Below are 16,798 nucleotides of genomic sequence, written 5' to 3'. Positions count from 1 at the left end.
GTAGACAAAAAATAGTTCTTAAATTGTAACTATACAAGTCATATCTACTTTGAAAGAACAGTTTCTGACTTCTACACCTCATAACAAAAAAATTATGAAAGAAGCACAGCTACTCAATTTCATCATGTAAAGACAACTTCCAAATACATCTATGGTTATCTAAGTACATATTCCAAAAAGGCATCCTTGTTGGCTTTTTTTTCCTAACTTATGTTTTAATCTAGCTCTGATTTTACCAGTTAAATCTTTACAAACTATCAAAACAATTGCAACTTCACACCGTTCTGACTTTATTTCTCTGTACAAATATGCTTACTGCACAGAGCACATCCACGAAGCAAAAAGAAGGATTTCTTCTTCCACACACTCTTCTGTCTTATTTTCTCAAAAGAAAGTAGAAATATTCTGAGATTACTCCTTTTCATTAGAGACCTCTTTTCATCCAGTACTGTCTTATGACAAAGATGCGTAACCAGCAGTAGAAAGAATTCAATAGGATGCAACATCAAAAACACACCAGAACAATTCTTTGTGCAATGGAAAGGTCCTTTTACACAAAAGGTTGGATACTGTGCTCCCCTATTCTTCCATAAAATGCCCATATTTCATTTTTAACTCTCCTCCCAGAAATCCTACCTTACAGGAAATTAGATCACAAAAGATGAGAAATCAAGGTGTAAATACTTGTTATAAATAGGAACAACCATTACATGTGTCAAGCTTCAGTTCAAGACTTTAAAGCTTCTGCAGTGGAAAGAAACATTAAGTTTAATATTTTTCCAGTTCTATTAAAAAAACCTTCTCAGAACATGGAAGTAATCAGCTAATGGTGGCAAGGATGTGATTTAGTATAATTCAAAGCTCTCACTCACCTATTAGGTGTAAGAATGATGAATAGGATGTACATAGTCAGCATGCTAGCTCAGTGATTTACCTACCTTGTATTTATAGTACAATGAAGTTTCTCCCTTTCAACCTGCATAAACTGCAATAAAAGTAATACTGCTGCAAACGTGAACTCTCTCTCAATGAAAAACCAGCAGACCCTTACAAGCCCAAAACGAGTCACAAAGGCAAATTCAGAAGACAACGAAAAAGTAAACTGGGTTTAAATACCTACAAATACATTTTAGGAATTTTAAGACTGAAAAGTCTGGACCAAACAACAACAAAAGAAAACAAGCGTGCCGTCTAGAAAGCTAAATTACTTTCTCAGAAACATGTGAACTTTTTTTTTTTCCTAATAAAAAGGGTGATCTTCATTCTATCCAACTAAACGACAAGAGAGGTCTACCTTTTGTTCTGGAGATGGAACTTTCACAGTGGGTTCATCCACAAGAGACTCACTGCCATCATCAAAAAGTCGCCGACAGCAAACCATTGTAAACGGAGGTGGCACTTCCTTTAGAAAAGTGATGGCTTCACGGCGTGATTTTCCATACAGCTGAACTCCATTTACCTACACAGAAAACACATATCCATACAGAGTTAATTAAAAGGGTATCAACCATGTTACTTCCATTAATTTTTGTGTACTTGCCTTTACTCAGTTGCATGTGGAGATCTTCTTTTACCTAGGGATTCCAGCAAAGCTTGCATTGTTTTGTTAACAAGTGCTCCTTAAGTTTATATACGTGCATTACTATGAATGTTCAACTTTTGACTTCTGCTACATGATCTCTCTGCTCTCTTCACCTTCTTACAATTCATTTTCTAGTCACTACTTTTACCAGTACAAACCTTTCTAGAGAGTACTTCATTCTCACTTGCTTTGTTAGGAATTGCCTATTTTTAATTTTTTTAAATTATTTTTTATTATTAGGCTTATCTATTTGAATTTAAAAAGAAATTTTCAGTTTTAAAAAATTTAAAGCAAATTAAAATTTTAGCAAACACAGATTTTGAGCTCCAATCAAAAACCTGAAGTCAAAATTACAATATCTTTCAGTTGTTTAAATTGTATCAAATTGGTTGGAACTGATATAGGCTGCACACAAAAAAATGCAAGAATGTTTATACAGAAGAAAACAACCCAATTACAGTAAGCAGTTAATCAGAAAACCCTGACAAAGGCTTAAGGTTACAATCCCACATGCTTTTGCGCTCCTCAGTGAAAACAGAAGACTATAAGGCCACTGTTAAATAATATTTTAATCCACAGAATCCTAAAAAAGTAATAACATTACTTTAAAAATGGGACACTACAGTTATATTTCCTCAGGAAAATAAAAAAACAAGGATGGATCCTCTTTTATATACTTGCATAATACACAGTATTGTGACAGTACACCTAACATGCCCCACACTAACAGCATTAAATACGAGCTACACAAACTGTCAGTGGATGTTGTAGGTGTCAATGTGAAGAGGTTTAACTGCCTGTATCTCAGAGCTCTCTTTGAGGTCAAATCTTCTCTCATAATCAAATGCCCAGCATGGCTGGATTTCAACTATTCTTCTACCAAATCTACTTCACAGCACAGAACAAACAAAAGTGGGAATAAATGAAGTTTTGGGTGTTTTGGTTCTTTTTGAAAAAATCCACATTGCACCACTGAAGTAGGTGAGCCTCCTGATCCTAGAAAATAAAGCATGTAGATCTGTACCCATGTGCTTGAGGCCAAGCCTACCCATGTACTTCACAGATCTCCCTGCTCTTTAGATGGACACAGTTTTTGTAAGATCACACAGCAAACTCGTTGCACACCATTATCAATCAGATTTTATTTCTTCTATCTTTTCTTTGCACGCTTTACAGTAGTTTAAACTGCTGAGAATCAGAGCTCCTCTCCTTCTAAAGAACACCTAAGAAGAAAATTCAGAGTGCTAAAGCTTGCCTGCAACACTGTAAGATGAACTGCCATGCTTTTCTCTGTAAGAACTGTATCAACTGCTGAGCTATCAGGCTATTCCATTAGTTAATTATTTAAGCAGAAGTATCTACGCGTAAGGATTTTTTAATGCATTGAGACTGGCAGTGCGGTGGAAAGTTACCAGCATTTCTCAGCATACTGTGATTGATGGAGAAGAGCTACTGCTCACTCCCAAGCAGACTTGGGGACTCCCATTCCTGCTTTTGCAGCTGCCAGAAATCGGCCTCTAGACACACAAGGTGCCAAGCACCCCCGTCAGTTACCACAACCCTCCAGTTAGTTGTGCTATCAAATAAGAGTCAGAGCAATTCCTCTCACAAAACTAGAAGGACACGAGGAAGCAATTTACTTCTAAAAAAGAGCACAATGAAATCAGCTAAAATTAGAGAGAGAGAAAAAAAAAAGAAAATACCATGTTTTCTATCATAATTCAAACACATCATTAAAAATAATCAGCAGTCAACCTCACTATATATTAAAGAAAATTCCTGTACTGATTGCATTTTAATCCCACTTGTATCAGGCCCAGGTAGAGCCGCTTGTTTGGGAAATGGGGCTGTCACATTTTCCATTGCAAACCCCTACTTAAAGGGATTTATAACTTGGCTGCAAAAACATACTCTGGGTTAAACCTGGCATATATAACTTTAGCCCTGGAGCACATTTTGATTCAGTTATTTTTTTTTTTCCAGCTACAGAAAAAGAAAATATATGCTCACTAGGTCTGGACATATCTGTGTACTTAACTGTAAATACACAGTAATAAGTAAAATTGATAAAAAAATAAATATACAATTAAAGTTTCCTAAATTACTCTGCAGCACTCTGCAGTTGCTTTTACCATTCAACTTTCTGTTTAGTGGCCAAGAAATTTAAATGACACTTTCAGCATTCCATTAATCTCTTCCTTCAGGAACCGAGATATCCTCCATTAAGCGATAACTGAAAGAGATGGTTTAGGTCCTAGTGATATCAGTATGAATTTTTGATCAACATCAAAGGGTGCACAACAAGTAAAGGCAATAGAGCAGTGCAGCTAACAAATTAATCTTTCAGAAGGCTTAACTCTGTTCCCATTGATGCCAATACATTGCTCTTTGCATCCACTAAAAATATTCAAAATATTTCATAAACAGTGTTCAATGGGAAATTAATGACTGTTTGCAGGCTGAGATGTTGATAGGTACAAACACAAAACAGATATTATTTTAATATGATTAAACGCATACTTTTCCTGAGCTGGTCTGGTTTGATTCTGATAACTCCAAATCTATCCCAGTACCTCTCTATACATATTTAAACAAACTGATGTACTACCTCTCAGACATTGATGCCTCTCAAGACTCAACAAGCAAGTTTAAATGCTTAACAGGAATTTCAGAGACCTCAGAAAACTTTTTTGAGCGTGAAAAATATTAAGAAAGATTATCCACCACGTAGAGTACAAAAGCTAATGCCCATTTGCTGAAAAGCTGAAGGAACACAGATACTTCTGCATTCAACACAAATATCATCTCTGCCCTTCTGATTCTCCACAATCACGTTAAATGCTTCAGAAAAAAAGCGTGATGTTACTAAGAGGTAACAAGGAGGCGCACAGGGGAGGAATTAAATGGCAAAGAAAAGGTGAGGCTTCCAGAGAGTTGCTCTGCTTTCACAATCAATTTGTTAAAATTAGTACTGCACACATAGCAACCAAATGAAAATTGAATACGAGTGTTTCAGAAAAGGCTTAAAAAACATTCTCCTTTTTTTCCCTGTTCATTTGTTTTACCTCTAGAAGTTCATCCTCCAGTTGCAGAAGACCAAGTGTTGCAGCAGGACCATCTGAAGCAATTGACGATATGTAATGATGTCCATCAAACGTGTCAAGCTCAACTCCTAATCTCAAAGTATGGATGGGTAATAGCTGCCAAAAGAGGAGACAACATGTAACTGTATCATAATATGAACATACTTAAGACTTCACAGCTCAAATTAACCATGGTGAAATTATTGTCTAAATTCACATGGGCTATGTTACAACACAAGTGTCCAGAATTATACAAACCATTTACACAAGTAAAAACAACCCGTGAATCATTTGCACTGTACTCTTACATAATGCTACCACTTGAAAAAAATGCAAGGGGGAAAAGCACCACTCAATAAGTCCATCCTACCCAAACAGTGAGTTTTGAAAAGGCTGACAGAAGTTCCATCACGACCATTTAACGCTAAAGCAACAACAACCCATCACAGCATCAGCTGCCTTGACCCTTGAGGATCCACACTACTTTCAAAGTAGGAAAAATATCCATGGTGTCCTCTGCAAATATCTAACCTTATTTCTGCAAGGTAAATGCATTGATTTTGCGTTAGCCTCTTCTCACAAGATCCCTTTTATTCTATACTTTTTTCCCCTCCAGAAAGCCTCTGATTGTTATCGTGTTTGTGCAATCCAGACAAGACAGCAGGAACCACAGCAACCCACGGTGAGGAGGCAAAGATGATCAGTATCATCTGCTCCTTCAGTTTGGCAAATTTCTGTTTTTTCTTTTTTTACTTGAGGTGAAACACTGACTCTCCGCCCGCTTGCCCAGTTTATTCTGGATGTTTAAAGCAAAAAGGAGTAATCCATTGATCTTCACCATTTCCTTGCATCCATACCTTATTCTGACTTCATGGTCTTTCTTCACTGAGACATCCTCCCAAGCACACAAATGCATCACTTCCAAACATTAGCTTTGCCTTTATTAGCATACATCCCTTGCAAGTCTATCAAAAGTTTCAGAGGGAAGAAATTCTAACATTCTAACTAGAAGGGCACTCCATCCCAAGGCTGGATACACTGAATCCCTGCACAGGATGATGACACTGTTAAACAGAGTTTCAACCCCTACTTCATTCCATAGCAACTTTCAGCAACTATTTTACAACTGAATTTCAATGCAATTAAGTACCCAATAAATTGAGGCTTCCCCAAAATTTCAGCTTGGTTGTTTTGTTCTTTCTTTTTTTAAAGGAACATTTGCCCATTGTACTACATTGTTGCTTTGGACCAGTCCAGCAAACAGGCAGACCATAAGCAGCCCCTGTTTGAAAAGAGCCTGAAAACTGAAATCACCTGAAATTTATGAAATAAACAAAAGTGGAATTTTGAGTCATAAATGTCAACAGATGCCATGAAGGAAATAATCATGCAAGTCTTACCTTTGAGTACTTCTGGAGTTCTGAGTCATCTGTTATGGGCATATCCACATTCACAACCTAAAAATTTATACAGCATGACTACTTTCAATAGCAGGACGATATTACATTGATGCAGAATCATTTTAAATGAGTGTTGGAAAATCCCTGATGCCCAACATTTACATTTCGCAATGTTCTGATTATGCTCTATTAACAGATTCAAATATTATCCTATTCCTGAAGCCTGAGCGACAATTTTAGTCGAGTCCAGTAATCCTCTATAAGCACAAAATGCCATTACATCTGACGCAAATACCCACACCAACTTGCCAATCAGAACTGGAAAGTACAATGGCCTAAATTATTACTCCAGGCTACAGTAGATCCACCCAACATCTATACTAAATCACTATCTTTTGCTGCATGTTTCTAACACAGCTTGAAATACGTGAGTTTAATTACAAATTTGAATACAAAATGAATCATACACAAAAAGTAGAAGAAATCCCTTCAGTCCATCTTTAAAAATAACAAACAACCCTAATCTGAATGCAATAACTAAAATGTTTTTCACCAACTTTCATGTGAAATTCTTCCTTAACAGAGTTCATTTGAAGCCATAGAAGGTTATTTATTCAAATTTTAATTGTTATCAGACAAAATCTGTAGGTTCAAGGATGGCTGAAGCCTGAGTCATGGACATGGAGATTTTTGGGAAGCCTGCTCTGTTTGTTAGATTGGAAACATACACAGCCTTGCAAAATTCAGGTGACTGTTTCCTTTCAGGCTCCCTTGGAAACTTCTAGTGTAACAAAGTATCTACAAAGTATCTACAACCTAAAGTCCCAGCTTTCCCTTTCAGCTTAACTTTAAACAAGGCTTCCAGAGCCCTGTCTTCCAGCACCTCAGGTATTTTTCCCAACAGACACAATCCATTTCACGTCCACTCAGTTGTAACTAAATGAATCTAGGACTGATAACTCCTCAGCCTGTCCATTCTCAGTTAGGTACTTGGCAACAAACACCACACAGCCATAAATCCCTATACAAGCTCCCAGGGTCTCCTTCCTTTCAACACGATCTCAGTTTTGCTCCTTGAGTTGCTACCAGAAAGGACTGGGAGCACAGAAGCCATGAGTGATGCTAAATCCTCTCATCAAACAATTTTCTCTGAAGAGAAAAGCTCCAGAGAAGTCCTCCAACTCACAGTCACCTTCAGGGTGAGTTTCAGGGGTGCTGAGCACAGGGGAGCCACCAGGCTGAAATCAAGCTAAGCATTGTTAATTAACACAGCCAAGCAGACCAGATGACAAAGACTGGAAGAACCAAAACCTGACTTTAATAACTGGGCATTGTAACAGCTCCCATTTTTAAAAGGAACAACTATTAGCGCCTTAACCACCACCAACACTAGATGGCCTCCAGCTGGGCCAGGGAAGGTTATTAAGAAGAATTTCTTCACATAAACTGGAACACGCTGCCCGGGGCAGTGGCAGAGTTGCTGGCCTTGGGGATATATAAGAGATGCAGATGCTGCACTCAGGTACGCAGCGTGGTGGTGGACGTGGAGCGTTAGGTTGCTGGCTGGACTCAGTCTTAGGGGTCTTTTCCAACCTAAGTGATCCTGTGATTTTCACTCCTGCCATTTTACTGGCAGCAGCTCAAGAATTAGAAATGCACAGTTTCACAAACTAAGCAGGTTTTCATCCTCTGTGGGAAGCACGATAGTGCTAAGGAAGAAATATCAGACTCTGGAAATGTAAGGATGGGAATACCAAGCAACTGAAGTGGGCAGCCAAACAGATTTATGACACCACGTACATAATCTTATTCGAACTTCAGATCTTAAAGGAGTGCTAATGGAAAGAAGCAAAGTGAGTTTCTCAAGACAATTCTTAAAGCTACTTTAAATCTTCCAGCGAGCGATTGGAATGATGGCTACTCCAAGCAGTAAAAATAAGTGTCTCTAAATCAACTGGACAAGCATTGCAAAGACAAACAGGGCATTTCATGGTGGCGGAGAGAATTTTTTAAGGCTTCAGAAGGAAGGTTGGCTGGAATTTCTTTTAATCTGTGCTCACTGGCTAACACAGCACTGAGGAGCAATAGTGAACTACCATTTCAGTCAAGTCCTTATGACAATTGATCACAACAATCATCTGCCTGGCAGTTATTTAACACAAGGTGAAGAAATATCTAATAGGCACCAGCACCATAAAGCTACATTACCTTGAATTACTTCCTGTTTTTCCAGTATGTTTGAAAATCATCTTTCCATCTTTCTAACCAAATCCTAAGATTCTTTGTGAAACATCACAATTCTACCTTGAAATGTGGCTTTATTTCTTTTTTTTCAGCATGCAATAAACTACACGGATTCTAAATAAAATCATAAGGATACCACATATTTTAAGCTTTTGCTGTGACGTAGATATAAAAAAACAGCCAATTTTCTTAAATCCCCATTCCTGTCTAGTATCCATGTAACAATTTAACAATAGTATTTATATAAACAGAATTTAAAAGAAGTATCAGCTATGCCATTTCTGTATTTCAGCCCTGATGCTAATGGAAACAAAGCCTGACGTTACTGATCTGTTCCAAATGCTGAACTGTTCTACAAACAGCCTGTAATGAGCTCACAAAGCTGTAATTTAAAAAAATAACATACATGAATGTAGTTTATTGAAAGGTAACATACCATAACTTCATATTCAGGGCCCAGCAGGTTTTCCCACTTGGACTTCAGATCATATGCTGGAGGGAATGGGGCTCTTCCTAAATACGAAGGGGAGGATTACATTTACATTTTGCATTCAGAAGTACATTTGCTTTGAAACACTCCCATAAAAATTCAGTGTAAATAAAAGATTATAGGAAATAATCATGCAAACACAAAAAGAAATTGCATTAAGCTGAGTCTATCACACAGTGCAAATCAAAAATGACTTTCTAAGGAAAACAATGCAAAATGTCAGCTACTGCTAACGTGTGATTTATTCAGCTGAATGGCAGGAGAGGTGATGCTTGCATTGACAAGATGTGAGTTCTGTACCGTATACTACTGTAAATAAATCATTCTTTCAGGCTGCAAAATAAATCTCACACGACTTCATAATTTGTTGCTATAAAAATGCATGCCACTACAAGGGACCATTATCTCCCACCAAAATGAACCCCCTTAAGAAGTAAAACACCTGACAAGATACTGCTGTTATCGTGGAGCTGTGTAAGCACTATGCAGTTATACGCTTTATTTATATGTTTGGCAGGTACAAAGGCTTGTCCAGTTTAATTAGGCCAGTAAGTAACATGAGCTTTAATATAAGCTCCAGTTCTAAACCAGTCTTCCGTGGGAACTTGCCTATCTTGACATTTATATCTTTTCAGCTTTCTTACTTATGCAACCAAGGCAGTATTACAGTCATGTAAGACAATTTGACAGAGCTAGACAGCATAAAATGACTGGCTGCCCTGCATTTGACCTCCTCCAGAAGCTCAGCACACATATAAAGTTCCAAGCTGAAGCAACGTTTAACTGGTAGGAATCAAACTCTAAAGCAAATTCCATCTAGCAGCTACAACAGCAGCAACTGGAGTCTGAATTACTGAAAACTGTTTTTTTTTTTTCCCCTCTGAATGACTGTAATAGTTTGTCAGATGTCTAGACAAGGCACAGACCACTTAGGACTGCCCATGTGTCACGTTGAAACTTAGAATGTAAATCACAACTTCACATTTTGCACACAAATGTGCAAGCAAAATAGCTGGGGTGGGGGGAAAGGGAAAAAAGGAAAGATTTTAAAGACATCAAGAAGCTCAGAACCAACCTACCAGGAAAAGCAAAGACACATGGGATGCCTAGCTGCCTTTACTTTCAACACCTTCATAGATTGCAAAGATAAAGCACGTAATGAGTATTCTGTTGCAAAGCTCACATCATCTTTGAACTCTGAAGTTTCCCATTCATTAAAAATAAAGATATAAAATTAACTTATACAACATAACAGTATTTCCTCCATCACTTTCTGTCATGTCAGGCAAATTCTGTCTGATCTGCACTGAGAAATTACATTGCTTACAGCCTAGGAACTGAGATTTCACTTGGGAACATCCAGTGTGCCTTTAAGCAACAGCCTCGAGTTGACTTAGATATTCAAGGATTCCAGCAATTCAGATGACTGTTTTCTGCCACTAAAAGAAACTCCACCGATCATGAAAACTTGGATGTTGGTTTTTTGTTTCTTTCTTTGTGTATTTAGATACAGAATACAGCTCTCTTTGAAACAGATTATCTTCTTTAGAAAAGAGAAAACAATTTGCACTGCAGTTAGGGAACGCGTCTTCAGACTTTTTCTTCCATTTGAATTTAATTGAAGTTTCTAGGGAGAAGTCTCCTTCATGAGCTGGGTTATCAAGCACAGACTGATCTCTATCATTTACTTCCTAAATGTTGCAAAAACAGAACATCGGTGCATCTTCCAACTCCTCCTATTTGCATAAACATTTAGGAACTAAAATTCCTCACTTTCTTTTCTATTTCCAAGCTTGAACCACATGACTTCAGAACCTGCAAACCCTGTGCAGTCAGATATGGATTCTAAGGCTCACCAGGAGCAATAAATCTTAGGGCCAGGTTCAAAGTTCAGTTCAGCAACTGTCAACTGCATTCAAACTGGCCTAAAACAGATTTCTTCATCACTTCCTAAACACATTACCAAAAATCTACAGGTTGCTCAGAACAAGTGCTGATGCACATCTCTATATGAAGTTTTCCTCTATTTCAAAAGCATTTGGAAGTCTCCGTGTGTAACAGAACTGTGGAAATGCAGGACGAACAGATTTGGATTAGATACATTTAATTTCATTGGTATCACTCAATTCACCTAAACGCTCCTTTTCCCCCAGACAGCTGTTTCCACGTGATAGTTAATAGAAGGCTTCTTTTTAGTTTCCCATCCAGCTGGACTTCTCCTGACCTGAGAAACGTACTACATCTTCTGGAATGTGCTTCAGAAATGAAAACGCTTCTCAGGGACAGCTTCTATTAGCAATAACTTTCAACATAATTACAGTCCTGTCCTTCTACCTGCACTCCCATACAGTATTTTTTTGGGTATTTTTTTCTGAACTGGAATCTTTTCTTCTTGTAATCTCCTCTGGATTTCATGAACTCACTACACAAGGACACGTTCTGTGCTCCAGTATATTTCACTAACACACTTTATCTTCCCTACCATTGGATGTTTTTCTCCAGCCATCTTTAAGCTCCTGGCTACTATCATTACCTCTTCAGATCCTGAGTGCTGCTGCAAGGCAAAAGAAAGCAGTTCTGCCCCGCTTGCAGCCTTTCAGATGCAGCTGTTAAGTTAAGCACCTTTAGCTGCTAGCAGAAAGTTTCAGGCCTCGTGCACGTTGCATCCTAAACCGTGTTGCATTTGTAATAGCACTGTTTAAGCACATTTTAGACTGGTCAGAATTACTATTTAATACCTCTCCAGGAAACACAGTTTAATAAGAATTTCACACAACTGGGCTTAAAAGGAAGCAATGCATAATTTATAAAACACACTTTTTACATTAGACTTTTAAAAGCATTTCCAGAGAACAGTCAGAGCCTTAAATTAGCAGTATTTGCTTTAGCACCATTATAATGAAGTGCCCATCACCATGTCCAAAATAAGCACCTATCGTTGGAATTTGGCAACTACTCTGAGGTGAAATCTTAGACATCGTGTTTCAGCATGAATAGAATTTGCAATTAAGTATTTCAACTTTTTAACAAAGATACACACATTTTATAGCAAAAAGGTTTTGCAGGACCCTCTAAGTTAAATTGGCTTTTCCCTATGAAAAATCAGTTTAATCAAGTAATGATGTTTGCTTATTAAAGGCCACCAATTCCACACTCCATTTTAAAACCACATCCCTTTCATTTTCCCATAGGTCCAATGAGGACCAGCACAACCAGATGATACCAAGGGCAACATCCAACTGCAGACAAAGAATACCATCACCGATTAAATTTTGACATCTCAAGACACACTGTGCAAACAAGCACATCAGTCTACATTATCCAGGGTGAGGGAAACTTATATGCTATGGGTTTTTCCATTCTTCCATATATACTTGCTCCATGATGCACTGTAGTGTCTCTGGTAGCAAACAGCAAGGGTCTAGTGAGGAGCTATGAATTTCAGGCATCAAGGTTCTTCAGAGCCAGGTACATCTGCACCACAGTGCTCCAAGAAAGGGATAATGAGATTGGCATGGAAATGAGGGGAGCCACTCACATGCATAAAGTTTGGTTACAAACACCTATGGAAACTAGGGGCTTTGGAGCATTCATGGCGAGGCAACAGTCTATACAAAAGAAACTCAGTATGCTGTGAAAGGAGCTCAATAAAACAGTTAGATCCAAGCTACCTCCAAGCAGAACAGAGATCCCTAGGCAGGTGTACATAACACATCTTGAGATGAAGTTTGTTAACTTCAAGCCAGGTAAAAGTCATTTTAGTTCCCCACACAACCTGGTCCTGGCACTGATGTACTGTGCATGCACAGTGCTACCTACTAGGTAACAAATTCCTCAGAAAGTTCTTTTTGCATCAGGGTAGACATCTGCCACCTGTGACACAAGATTACCCAATCACAAGTAATCAGGAATTGACTACAGAGATATCGTTCGCTTCAGCAGCAGCAGAGAAGACCTTATGCACAGAAAATTCAACAGGATTTAGAGCAAAAAAAGGAGTAGGTAACTGACACAGTACAGCATGTTATTCTTCCATTCTCTGGCACAACAAGCCGAAGTCCTCCTGGCTCTTCTGCATCTAAAAATGTCCTGCTGCTCCTACATACAACCTACCGCCAAGCCCTTAAATTCTTCTGCCAGTGTAAATACAGATCAATATACACTTTTCAGTCATACAGTTAAAACAATGATTTGATAACCTTAAACCATAGCTACTCGATCACCTCCTCTGTTTTGGCTTCCTATTTCTGGGAACATGCAAAAGTCACAACAAAGGATGTCTGGTTATAAGGCTTGGACAGAAAAGTAAAACAGAATGGAGCATAGGAACTGCTAACATTTCTCTCATTTCCAGGTTGTCTTTAATACTGACAGATCTTCCACAGTCATAGCAAAATTGTTATTCATTGACAGTCATAATTTAGACTCCTCTATTGCATCTACATATTTAAGAAACTACAAGGCATAAGGATAATTTATGCTGACTTCAACACAATCTGTAGAAATTCACCCAGAAGTTCCCGTAGATAAGGCCAGAAATCAGCAGAGAATTGAAGTATACCTTCTGGAAAGACCAAACCCAAAGAAATCCATGTCTTTGTGATCTGTCTCTATGCCCAACTGCCTTTACCAGTACAAGCGCATGTCTAATTTCAGCTCCTACCCAGCTTTCAACTCCAGTTATCAGGTTTTATAATGCATTTGCCAGATTCTCATCTAGCTGCACAGGTGCGCAGTCAGCAGCTTTCCAGTCTGTCCAGTAACCTCAGGACAAGCGAGCCAGAGACTCAACTCTAGTTTCCAGCACTAGCATGGTAGGAAGCACTATGCAAAGATATTAGTACTGTAAGATAAATGAGTCGGGTCTAGGAACTATCAGACAGCAATGAGAAGCTCACTGCCAAGACAGGAATCTCACAGGAGGTCGACGTAACTTATGCCAGGCTTTCTGCTTTTCTGGTGCTCCAGGAAATATCAGTGATCCAGAGCACAATAAACAGGGCAAACAAGCAGGAGGGAGGCAGTTACGTGGCAGCTGGTACACAGATGAGACAGAAAGTTCTCATGGAAAATGACCTACAAATGAAAGTGTCACAAGACATGAATCCCCATCTCTGCTGCTGCAGTCACCTCTGGTACTTCAGCAAGCCCTGCTCAGTTACAAATACCTGACAAGCTGCTGCAGCCCATGTCACAGGATGCCAGAGGCCAGGTTAAGGAGCTCAGGAGGTGAGTTCTGGTCAAGTTTCTGCAGGGCCAGAAGACAGACCAAGTGGGCATCAGGGACAAACAGGTATTTAGAAAAGGCTCTGCAGAGGTGGGAGCTTAAGACCTATGAGGGCAAGAAGGAAGATATGACTGAGGAAAAATTATATAACCAAGTAAATCTGAACTCCCAAAGAGGGTGGAAGCTGACTGACTTCTGGCAGGAGGAGGAATGCTCCATCTCCATGCTGTTCACTTAGTGACTGGTTCAAGGTCCTGACAGCAGAGGAGGATGAAAAAATTCTATCAGAAAATTGCAGGAAGAACACCTCACATTGTCTGAGAAAGACCAGGGACAGAAAGAAGGACTGGTGTGCTGGAGTAATGCAGTTGTACAGAGCCAGTGAGATTTATCCCATAGTCCTGAAGGGGCTGGAACATCAATGTACATTGTCTACCAATATACCAAGAAATGTGTGGACAGTTTTAGTTCTGGGGGATGAGGTTGGGTGAAGGAGTTGATAGATCTAACAGGTAACACTTTACTTCATAAAGGACTTGAACAAAAGGTATTACAGAACAAAGGCTAAGGACCACATAGGCCGTGGCAGCTAATGAGTACTGAAGCTAGGTTAAAGGCTTTTCCAAAGACTCGGAAGAAAGAGTGCAAGACATTCTATCCACCTGATTTACGAAGAATCTGCTTCTTTTCATTTTGGAAACTATCCTTCTGTTTTTGGTTTCCCTCATTCCTACTGTCCACACTAGTTTCAGCTAAAGCTGGAACACTTGCTTGAACTGTGAAAATAGATGTGAATAAATAAATCAGACAGATCCTGTAAAATACATGAAGCAGTAACAACACTTCACTAACTTCTATTTTTGTTTGTGTTTTGGCTACAGGAGGGTTTGTCACTCAATTTTCCTGAAATATTCTCACCTTCTATAGTGTGCCCTTATAAAATCTAGGATCAAGTGGGACCTAGTCCTAACTGTTAAATTACATCACTGCAAATTCAGCAAAAAAATAAATAAATAAGAAAAAAATCAATGACTGAAAAGGGAGGGGGAAAAAAATAAATAAAAATAGAAGTCTTACCTTTCTCTGAGCATCTTTCAGAAGAAATGGTGGAAGGTCTCCTCCTGAGTAAGGTGAGCCGTACAACCTGCCCGGTGTTACGCAGCGCCTCTACCACTTCTTGGTTGGTAAAATCCTGTATGTTAACTCCATCAACCTAAATCACATCATATAGCAGTAGTTACGTTACATTCCATTTTGAGGGATGTCCACATTATTTTGTGCAGCTGTTATGAGCAGTCCACCCAAGAAAACGATCTCACGAAATCGGTAACATTTCACTATAAGATATAACTTCCAAAATGCATTTCAAAAGGAAACACAGCAGTAATTTCTCCTGTGCTCGCGGGCCAGCAATAAAACAGGAAATTACTATTCTAAGTGTGCACTGATTTCTCCCTATCATACATATATATATATATATATATATTTAATTTGCAAAGAACAATTTGAAAAGCATCATGGATGAAGCAAGAGTAGTCAACCAAGACATCTTATCAGTCAATAATCACTGCTAACATACTGCACACAGCCCTATATACATAACTGTACAACCAACTTTGAACAGCTTAATTCATAAATGAATTCATATGTTTCCATTTACAGCTAAAATACGGCATGATCCCATTGTTAGATCACACACCAATAGGGGCTTCACCTGCAAACAGCAGATAAAAGCTGAAGCTGATATCAAATTTCACTCTCATAAAGGAAAAGCTGACTTGGGAAGGGCCCGGTAGAGCACCCCACTTTAATAAGTATTTTTAAATCATATCTCCATAAATATTATTCCTGAAAATAAAAAGATCATGCAACTCATTCCTGCTTGTACTGTGAATGCAAAATTGGCCATTATTCAAATCAGTCCTATTCAAAGGTTTTAAGTTTTCTACAAATAAAGCCTGGGCTTTTAAATATAAATTGCAACTATTAATATTTTGATTGTATCCACAGCATTCTACACACTAATTAAGATCATAAAGTGTGCCACATCTTGCAAAATCTTAACTACCCTCAAATCCCGTTGAATTCAATAGAAGCTAATGCTTCTCATCTTTACTTTAGGCCAAAAGCCAAGATTCTCCACTCAAACATTTTAATCCAAATGCCTGCCTCTTTGATAGTTAACTACCATTTAATACTTATTTGAACAACAACGAAAAATATTTTTACCACAGAAAGCCAAAGCTCAGTGCTGTAAAAATTCAAACAGAACATTTGAAGATGTTTCATTTGTTCTACCTAAACGAATTCTTGCTTTACAAAGCAGAGAAGGTTTAATTAATTCTATAAAGTCTTTAGAAAGTTGTTCTTTCAATGCTGAGACACGTAATGAGCCATCAGTTTACAATACATGAGCAGAATATTTTACTTACAGCGACAATTTTGTCATGAACGTGAATTTGGCCATTGTGGTCAGCAGCGCTACCAGGTATGATGTTTTTCACAAAAATCCCTGAAGATTCTGCTGGTAGTGGGAAGGGAGGAAGGGAAATAAGTCATTAAGCTACTATATTTTCTTATTAGGCTTTTTTATTTGCAGCATTGCTCACACATTTGTCCACACAGTTACAATTCTGCAAACAACATTAGCACGTCACTATTTTACACAGCTTGTCACGGAGTAACTGAGGATGTCTGAAGGAAACAACAAGCAGTGGCACAAGCAGTACACAACCAATATGCTGACTGCAAGAGTTTTTCTTAGAAGTGGCT

At 38.5% G+C, this 16,798-nt stretch overlaps 1 protein-coding gene across 13 annotated transcripts in view; it reads right to left on the bottom strand.

The window, feature by feature from the left end:
* The window catches only part of PATJ (PATJ crumbs cell polarity complex component), a 137,257-nt gene that overhangs the window by 101,995 nt on the left and 18,464 nt on the right, over positions 1-16,798 (bottom strand). For 8 of the 13 annotated variants that reach the window (XM_015870718.2, XM_015870723.2, XM_015870722.2 and 5 more), the window contains exons 11-16: positions 16,459-16,550; positions 15,104-15,239; positions 8,746-8,822; positions 6,066-6,122; positions 4,648-4,782; positions 1,295-1,459 (exon numbers count right to left, since the gene is read on the bottom strand). In XM_015870718.2, the coding sequence (XP_015726204.2) occupies positions 1,295-1,459; positions 4,648-4,782; positions 6,066-6,122; positions 8,746-8,822; positions 15,104-15,239; positions 16,459-16,550 (662 nt within the window). Of the gene's footprint in view, positions 1-1,294; positions 1,460-4,647; positions 4,783-6,065; positions 6,123-8,745; positions 8,823-14,688; positions 14,803-15,103; positions 15,240-16,458; positions 16,551-16,798 lie in introns of all 13 variants that reach the window. The other 5 variants (XM_015870721.2, XM_085511639.1, XM_085511640.1 and 2 more) reach the window with 2 other exon arrangements.

This window comes from Coturnix japonica, chromosome 11 (genome assembly GCF_054131305.1).
Source record: "Coturnix japonica strain WE chromosome 11, WE-NBRP24, whole genome shotgun sequence".
NCBI classification, from domain to species: Eukaryota; Metazoa; Chordata; class Aves; order Galliformes; family Phasianidae; genus Coturnix; species Coturnix japonica.
The sequence above is the reverse complement of the archived record's forward strand: the minus strand, read 5'-3'. Positions and strand labels throughout refer to the sequence as shown.